Here is a 9718-nt window from a genome sequence, read left to right as displayed (position 1 = left end):
GGTCAGGTCAGGTCAGGTCAGGTCAGGTCAGGTCAGGTCCAGGTCAGGTTAGTGTTAGGTCAGGTCAGGTCAGGTCAGGTCAGGTCAGGTCAGGTATCTTATCACCAATAAAATTCAAGGTATTATTTTCTCAAGGTAAGTCACTAAGTTTTAATTGATTCCTTCCCAGTGTAGGTTAAGGCTCTTCCTCCTCCTCCTCCTCCTCCTCCTCCTCCTCCTCCTCCTCCTCCTCCTCCTCCTCCTCCTCACACCTCCTCCTCCTCCTCCTCCTTCCTCTAAATTACTCTAAATTGTTTAACTAAGGTTAGAGTGTTGGAGGGTGGAGGGAGTGTTGGAGGGTGGAGGAGTGTTGGAGGGGTGGAGGAGTGTTGGAGGTTGAGGAGGTTGGAGTGTGGAGGAGTGTTGGAGGTGGAGGGAGTGTTGGAGGGAGTGTTGGAGGATGGAGGGAGTGTTGAGGGTGGAGGGCGTGTTGGAGGGTGGAGGGAGTGTTGGAGGGGTGGAGGGAGTGTATGTATGTATGTAACTATGTATGTATGTATGTATATGTATGTATGTATGTATGTATGTATGTATGTAAGTATGTAAGTCTATTCGCTCTTAAAACAAAATATCGGTTATAGGTTCGGATAAACGAGTCCTCGATATCGGGTCTTCGGATATCGGTCATCGGGCGTGGTTTGGTTAGGTTAGGTTAGGTGATATAAGTAAATCACTAGAGCAAGGTGGCCACAGGAGTATGGTGGCCACAGGAGTAAGGTGGTACCAAGAGTAAGGTGGCCACAAGAGTAAGATGGCCTCAGAGGTAAGATGGCCACAGGTAAGATGGTCACAGGAGAAAGGTGGCCACAAGAGTAAGGTGGCCACAAGAGTAAGATGGCCACAAGAGTAAGATGGCCTCAGAGGTAAGATGGCCACAGGTAAGATGGTCACAGGAGAAAGGTGGCCACAAGAGTAAGGTGGCCACAAGAGTATGATGGCCTCAGAGGTAAGATGGCCACAGGTAAGATGGTCACAGGAGAAAGGTGGCCACAAGAGTAAGGTGGCCACAAGAGTAAGGTGGCCACAAGAGTAAGATGGCCTCAGGAGATGGCCACAGGAGAAAGATGGCCACATGAGTAAGATGGTCACATGAGTATGGTGGCCGCAGGAGTAAGGTGGCCATAAGAGTAAGATGGCCACAAGTGTAAGTTGGCCACAGGAATAAAGTAGCCATAGGAATAAATTGGCCATAGGGGTATTGTGGCCACAGGTTTTAAGATGGCCACATAAATATGGTGGCTACAGGAGTAAGGTGGCCATAGGATTGAGATGGTCACAGGAATAAAGTGGCCAGAACACCCCAACACCACATACAGGTCACATAACCATACACAACCCTGGGATTATCACCTTTAACTGCCACAGCCTAAGAGTGTAGAGGTCTGGGGCAAGAGGGTGCTATACCTTATAAACTCGACAGAATACAGTCCCCAGGGGTGCTGTGGGGGCTGAACAAGGTAGAGATGGTGGTGAGGGCCCCTTAGGGATGAGGGGCTGTCGTTGGAGAAAAGCTCATGGCCATCTAGAGTGGGGGGGGGGCCATGGCCATCCAGAGGGGGGGGGCATGGCCATCCAGAGTGGGGGGCCATGGCCATCCAGAGTGGGGGCGCGGCCATCCAGAGTGGGGGGCGGCGGCCATCCAGAGTGGGGGGCCATGGCCATCCAGAGTGTTGAGTAAGGTTGTTTTACTGGGTGTGTTTGGAGGGCTGTAACAAGGCACTATGATAGTTCGTTATATCAAGGGTGTGTTAGAGGTGTCGGCAGCTTCCATTATTGAACTTCAGTATGCAGACGACCTCACCCTTGTCGCTCACACGACCTACAGGAGATCCTGAACACCAACACAGATGCATATGCACACTTCGGCCTTGAGGTGAATGTACGTAAGACTCAGATTCTCTCTCAGCCTGCCCCTGGTTCAGCCACCCCTCCACCATCCGCCCAGCTTAACGGTACTACCCTCTCTAATGTTACCCACTTTCAGTATCTCGGCTCCACCTGTCCACCACCGGGACATCGATGAAGAGATTCAACATCGGATCAGATGTGCATCTCAAGCCTTTGCAGACTCTACCCGTGTCTTCAGCTGTAGGAGCTAAATTATCTACAAAGTTACACGTATATCGAGCAGTGGTCCTCCCCACCCGCTGTATGGCAGTGAGACATGGGTCACATACAGGAGGCACCTCAAGGCACTTGATAACTCTCACCAACGTAGTCTACGTTCTATCCTCCGAGTTCGCTGGGAAGACAAGAGAACAAATGCCAGTATTCTTGCTGACACCAACTGTAGGAGCATCGAGGCTACCATTATCCATGAACAACTACGCTGGACTGGCCATGTTACCCACATGGACGACAGTAGACTGCCAAAGCAGCTACTTTACAGTCACCTAATGAATAGTAAACGTAACGCTGGCGGGCAACTGAAAAGGTATAAGGATAGTCTTAAGACAAACCTGAAAAAGTGCCAAATGGACCCCTCACCTGGGAGACGATTACTCCACACCGTAACGCTTGGAGGAGCACCACGAGAAGGTGTCAATACTTTCGAGTTAGCCCGACTGTATACCGAGGCACAAGCCTACGCCGGAAAGACGCTATCACCGTCCCTCCCGCACTAGATGTAGCCCCCACGTCCAACATCTGTGATCGACCCTGCCGGTCCCGTATCGGCCTCTTTAGTCACCTCAGAACTCACCAACGAAGGTGACATCCTTAATAACTCATATCATTGTATCATATCTGGATGATACTCGATTACCAGTGACAGTAGTTGTGTGTGTGTGTGTTATAATAGTGTATACTTTATGGGACACAATATATTATGGTATATGAGGGCTGTCACTAGTCACACATAACATTTCAGGGGAGCCTATCTACCCCCACCTGCCCAGATGGTTGTTTGAGCTGCTGTATAATTGTGTATGTCTCAAGCCGCCGTCTTGTCATGTGTTCGTCGTATCATAAACAAGGGAAGCGACCCATCCTGTCTTGTCCGAACCCTTATCTTCAGTCTTCGTTCACCATAAACCTCTTAAAACAAACGCGAAACTTAATTCCAAAATACTAAAACATATAACAATAATTAATTTTATTTATTTTTTTTATTTTTGTAGTAATTTATTTTAATTATTGTTGTTAATTGATTTTTTTAGGGGAAGAGTTGTAGGTGTTCGGACGTTTCCCGTAGCTGTAAGTGTTTATGATATGGACGAAAATACTCAGTGTCTGTTGATTAGTGGTACGGTGAGGTCACGCGTCGTCTTCGGTGCCTGAAATTACTAGCACTGCCATAAGGATCTAACTTGACCTGACCTACTCTAACAATCCTAGCCCATTGAGAGAACTCGTTAAAGCACTCAAGTAACACTATAGAAAACAGTGTTACCAGATCAAGAGGAGAAGAGGAATGACCTTTTGTGAACTAGATGGCTGGTAAAGCATTCAAGTCAATTGTTAAGAGAATGAAGCCTCGGGAGAAGCAAGATCAGGGAGCGGACCTCTTCAGTAGCAGCCAAGGAGGTGTGGGTGGTTGCGTTGTGTTGTCGGTTGTGTTGTGTTGTGTTGTGTTGTGAAATATGCCTGTAATTTTTGAAGATATTGCTATATAATGTGCCTGGTTTTACTTGAGTCATCACCCTAGTTTATTTAACCTGAAAATTAACCTAACCTAACACTAACCTAACACTAACCTAACACTAACCTAACACTAACCTAACCTAACACTAACCTAACACTAACCTAACACTAACCTAACACTAACCTAACACTAACCTAACACTAACCTAACCTAACACAACAACACCAACACTAGCCTAACCTAACACTAACCTAACACTAACCTAACACTAACCTAACACTAACCTAACACTAACTAACCTAACCTAACACAACACTAGCCTAACCTAACACTAACCTAACTAACATAACCTAACACTAACCTAACATAACCTAACACTAACCTAACACTAACAACATACAACACTAACCTAACCTAACACTAACCTAACACTAACCTAACACTAACTAACACTAACCTAACACTAACCTAACACAACACAACACTGCACACTAGCCTAACCTACACTCACCAACCCTAACCCCTACACTAACTAACACTAACCTAACACTAACCCAACACTAACCTAACACTAACCTAACACAACACAACACTAACTGCCCACAACCCTAACACTAACCCAACCTAACCTAACACCTAACCTAACACTCAACACAACCTAACCCACAACACTAACCCTAACACTAACACTAACCTAACCTAACCTAACACAACACAACACTAACACTAGCCTAACCTATAACCTAACACTAACCTAAATAACCTAACCCAACACTAACCCAACACTAACCTAACACTAACCTACTACTAACCTAACACAACACAACACTAACACTAGCTAACCTAACACTAACCCTAACCTAACCTAACCCTAACCTAACCTAACCTAACACTAACCTGAACCTAACACAACCTAACACTAACTTCTCTAACACTAACCCTAACCTATACTAACTAACACTAACCTACTAATAACCTAACACAACACAACACTAACACTAGCCTAACCTACTAACCTAACACTAACCTAACACTAACCTAACCTAACACTAACCCTAACACTAACCTAACACTAACCTAACACTAACCTAACACAACACAACACTAACACTAGCTAACTAACACTAACCTAACCTAACTAACACTAACTAACACTAACCTAACCTAACCTAACACTAACCTAACACCAACACTAACCTAACACAACACAACACTAACACTAGCCTAACCTAACACTAACCTAACACCTTCAAACCTAACCTAACACTAACCTAACACTAACCTAACCTAACACAACACAACACTAACACTAGCCTAACCTAACACTAACTAACCTAACACTAACCCTAACACTAACCTAACACTAACCTAACACAACACAACACTAACACTAGCCTAACCTAACACTAACCTCTCAACACACTAACCTAACACTAACTAACACAACCTGCTAGCTTAACCTAACTAACCTACTTAACACTAACTACACTAACCTAACACTAACCTCAACACAACCTAACTACTTCTAACCTACACCAACCTAACCTAACCCAACACTAACCTAACACTAACCCTAACCTAACCTAACACTAACAACACTAACCTAACCTAACCTAACACAACCCAACACTAACCTAACCCTAACACAACACAACACTAACACTAGCCTAACCTAACACTAACCTAACCTAACACTAACCTAACCTAACACTAAACCTAACCTAACACTAACCCAACACTAACCTAACCTAACACAACACAACACTAACACTAGCCTAACCTAACACTAACCTAACCCCTACACTAACCTAACCTAACACTAACCTAACCTAACACAACACAACACTAACACTAGCTAACCTAACACTAACCTACCCAACACTAACCTAACTAACACAACACAACACTACTAACCTAACCTACACTAACCTAACCTAACTAACCTAACCTGCACACTAACTAACACTAACCTAACCCTAACACTAACCTAACCTAACCTACACAACACTAACACTAGCCTAACCTACACTAACCTAACCTAACATAACCTGCCTAACCCCTGCACTAACCTAACACTAACCACAACACTAACCTAACACTAACCTAACACTAACCTAACCTAACACAACACAACACTAACACTAGCCTAACCTAACACTAACCTAACCTAACACTAACCTAACCTAACACTAACCTAACACTAACCTAACCTAACACAACACTAACACTAGCCTAACCTAACACTAACCTAACCTAACACTAACCTAACTAACCTAACACTAACCTAACACAACCTAACACTAACCTAACACTAACCTAACTAACCTAACCTAACACAACACAACACTAACACTAGCCTAACCTAACACTAACCCAACCCAACACTAACCCAACCCAACACTAACCTAACCTAACACTAACCCTAACACTAACCTAACTAACTACACTAACCTAACCTAACACTAACCTAACACTAACCCAACCTAACACTAACCTAACTACCTAACCTACTTCTAACCTACACTAACCTAACACTAACCTAACCTACTACTAACCTTAACCTAACCTAACACTAACCTAACCTAACACTAACCTAACCTAACACTAACCTAACCTAACACTAACCTAACACTAACCTAACACTAACCTAACACTAACCTAACCTAACACTAACCTAACACTGACCTAACCTAACACTAACCTAACCTAACCTAACCTAACCCTGATGAAGTAGCATTAAGAATGTTTTATATTTGAAATAAACTACGTCAACAAATTATCAGAAATATCCTTTATATTATATTATATTGACGGTAAAAATAATGTCTTGTATTAAATAATCTTTAATATTTCCAGTGTTTGAGGAAGTACAACTGAGGCAACACAGCAGAAGGCACTGTAGTGAAGATGCCAAACGCTTCACTGTGAACTTAGGTGTTGAAGATCTCTCTGCTGTACCCCGGCCGGAGTCCATGGCAAGATTCTACACTGACGATGATCTTGGTGTGATATCTAGGAGGCGAAGTAGCTTACGTCTTGGGTCTACTTCTGATAATGAGGAAGATCTTACACCTTTCCTCCTGAGGGAATACCTACGTAAAGAAAATGCTGAGAGGTATGGGAGTAGTGAGGATATGAAGGCTGGTACCCGTAGACAAGATAAGGAGAATAAACTCTGGGAGAGAAAAAAATCCCTAATTGTTTTACCTGAAGAGGGAAACTTGAAGGAGGGTCATGAAGAAGACAGCATGAGAGGTTTAATACAGAGAACGAGAGATGGGTTGTACCTCTCACTACCTCACACGGAGAAGTGTTTGATGAGTGATCCAGTTTGCATGGGGTTCGGTGTGGTCGAAGAGCTGTACCCCTCCGCCCCTCTCACTCGACTTGAAAGCAAACGTCAGGATATGAGGTTAAGTTTGACCACCACACACAACCTCGTGGGGAGTGGGATAGAGGGCGTGCCTACCTCTACTGACCTCACACGGGCCTTGGTGGAGGGTGGGATAGAGGGAGTGCCTACCTCTATAGACCTCACACCCGTGGCACCACCTAGGAGGAAGAGAGATGCCAGGAAGAGAGCCATGAATTGGAACAGTGACTCAGGTTCATCTTCAACGCCAGGCACTCCCCAGAGCTTCACCATGTCAACGCCTGGCACTCCTCAGAGCCTCGTCATGTCAACGCCAGGCACTCCTCAGAGCCTCGTCATGTCAACGCCAGGCACTCCTCAGAGCCTCGCCACGTCAACGCCAGGCACTCCTCAGAGCCTCGTCATGTCAACGCAGGCACTCCTCAGAGCCTCGCCATGTCAACGCCAGGCACTCCTCAGAGCCTCGCCATGTCAACGCCAGGCACTCCTCAGAGCCTCGCCATGTCAACGCCAGGCACTCCTCAGAGCCTCGTCATGTCAACGCCAGGCACTCCTCAGAGCCTCGCCATGTCAACGCCAGGCACTCTCAGAGCCTCGTCATGTCAACGCCAGGCACTCCTCAGAGCCTCGCCATGTCAACGCCAGGCACTCCTCAGAGCCTCGTCATGTCAACGCCAGGCACTCCTCAGAGCCTCGTCATGTCAACGCCAGGCACTCCTCAGAGCCTCAAAGTATCACTGCGCACTCCACGACCTCCTCCTCTCCGTCATGACCTCTCTACTTTAGATAGCGAGGCCAACAAACTCAATAAATACTGTTCCTCAGACACCCTTATCTCCCCTTACACCAGATACCCCCCTTGATACTCCCCTTACACCAGATACCCCTCATACTCCAAGCACACCAGGTAGCGCCTCATCCAACAGTTCCTTTCTCTTACCACCGATCACCGTGACAGAGGGCTAAGAGATCCCTGACCCTAGACGATAGACGCACAGCTAAACGCAAATAAGGAAACCGAAGATACGTCACCTGTCCACAAACGTCGTAGTATAGAAGACGTTATCCAATCACGTCATCGTAGAGAATTCCGACGGAGTATTAGCGAATTAGGTGACGTAACTACCAAAGACGTCACTAACAAGGCCAGACGTACGAATAGTGATGCCGACGTTAAACAAGACAAGGAGACGATGTCGTTTAGGGAGAAATTCTTTAGGAGTAGTGTCAAGGGGAAGACCTCACTCAGTCTTCCCAGTAGAACCATGCAAAGGATTAGGAGTGTTAGAAGATCCGGAAGGAGACGCAAGGAGCAAGAAGGAGGTGGTGGAGCATCGAATTCTGACGGGGAAGAAGGTGAGTTTGTCTGTCTGTCTGTCTGTTACTGTCTGTCTGTCTGTTACTGAGTGAGTGTCTGTCTGTGTGTGTGTGTGTGTGTGTGTGTGTGATGAGAAATAATTATACAAGAGACCCGATTTATTGTGTTTTATTAGTAGTGTGGCCATGTTGAGGTGTGTGTGTGTGCATGTGTAGTCAAAGTGGCCATGTTGAGGTGTGTGTGGCCATGTGTAGTCAAAGTGGCCATGTTGAGGGGTGTGTGGCCATGTGTGGTCAAAGTGGTCATTATTGAGGGGTGTGTGGCCATGTGTAGTCAAAGTGGTCATTATTGAGGGGTGTGGCCATGTGTAGTCAAGGTGGCCATGTTAAGGTGTGTGTGGCCATGTGTAGTCAAAGTGGCCATGTTGAGGTGTGTGTGGCCATGTGTAGTCAAAGTGGCCATGTTGAGGGGTGTGTGGCCATGTGTCGTTAAAGTGGCCATGTTGAGGAATGTTTGGCCATTTTTAACCAATATGGTCCTCATCAAGTTAAATATCATTGTGATGTGGCCTTAACCAAAAGGTGGCCATCATGAAGTCTGTACGGCCATGAATAACCAAAAGTGGCCAGTAGACCCTGGATGTTGGTGTGTGGCCCTGGACAACCAAGATGGCCCAGGAGATGGCTATGTATGTTGTAAGTGACTCGCTTATCACTGAGAGCATCCGTTCGTTTCACACTACACCACGATCTGTCTGTCTGTCTGTCTGTCTGTCTGTCTGTCTGTCTCTGTCTGTCTGTCTGTCTGTCTCTGTCTGTCTGCGTCTGTCTGTCTGTCTGTCTGTCTCTGTCTGTCTGTCTGTCTGTCTGTGTCTGTCTGTCTGTCTGTCTGTCTGTCTGTCTGTCTGTCTCTGTCTGTCTGTCTTTGTCTGTCTGTCTTTATGTATGTATGTATGTATGTATGTATGTATGTACTGTATGTATGTATGTATTTCTCTCTCTCTCTCTCTCTCTCTCTCTCTCTCTCTCTCTCTCTCTCTCTCTCTTTCATTTCTTACATTAAACGTTTAGAGAGAGAAAAATTGACTGAGAAGAAAAAAATATTGGAAAATAAGGACAAAAAATTGGTTTCTTGTTTAATGAATGATATTTGCTGTCGTCTCGGAGGATAGGTGACTCTCCCTGACTCTCTCTGACTCTCTCTGACTCCTTCTCACTCTTCCTGACTCTCCCTGACTCTCTCTGACTCCTTCTCACTCTCCCTGACTCTCTTTGACTCCTTCTCACTCTTCCTGCTTCTCCCTAACTCTCTGACTCCTTCTCACTCTCCCTGACTCTCTCTCTGACTTCTTCTCCACTCTCCCGACTCTCTCTGACTCCTTCTCCTCTTCCTGACTCTCCCTGAC

At 45.7% G+C, this 9718-nt stretch overlaps 1 protein-coding gene across 1 annotated transcript; it reads left to right on the top strand.

Moving 5' to 3' along the window:
* The first annotated feature begins 3239 nt into the window (after positions 1 to 3239).
* On the top strand, positions 3240 to 8373 carry LOC121857378. The gene is made up of 2 exons (XM_042353385.1): positions 3240 to 3564; positions 6479 to 8373. Exons 1-2 carry the CDS (start codon positions 3471 to 3473, stop codon positions 7765 to 7767), a joined length of 1383 nt encoding a protein of 460 aa, XP_042209319.1. The 5' UTR covers positions 3240 to 3470; the 3' UTR covers positions 7768 to 8373.
* The last annotated feature ends 1345 nt before the right edge of the window (positions 8374 to 9718 follow it).

This window comes from Homarus americanus, unplaced genomic scaffold, assembly GCF_018991925.1.
Source record: "Homarus americanus isolate GMGI-L3 unplaced genomic scaffold, GMGI_Hamer_2.0 scaffold7481, whole genome shotgun sequence".
Taxonomy (NCBI): Eukaryota; Metazoa; Arthropoda; class Malacostraca; order Decapoda; family Nephropidae; genus Homarus; species Homarus americanus.
This window is presented reverse-complemented; position numbering and strand designations above follow the sequence as displayed.

Coding starts and splice junctions, on each gene's coding strand:
- LOC121857378 (XM_042353385.1), top strand. CDS start 3,471: ATGGCTGGTAAAGCATTCAAGTCAATTGTTAAGAGAATGAAGCCTCGG. Junction 3,565..6,478: donor CTTCAGTAGCAGCCAAGGAG/GTGTGGGTGGTT, acceptor TAATATTTCCAG/TGTTTGAGGAAGTACAACTG.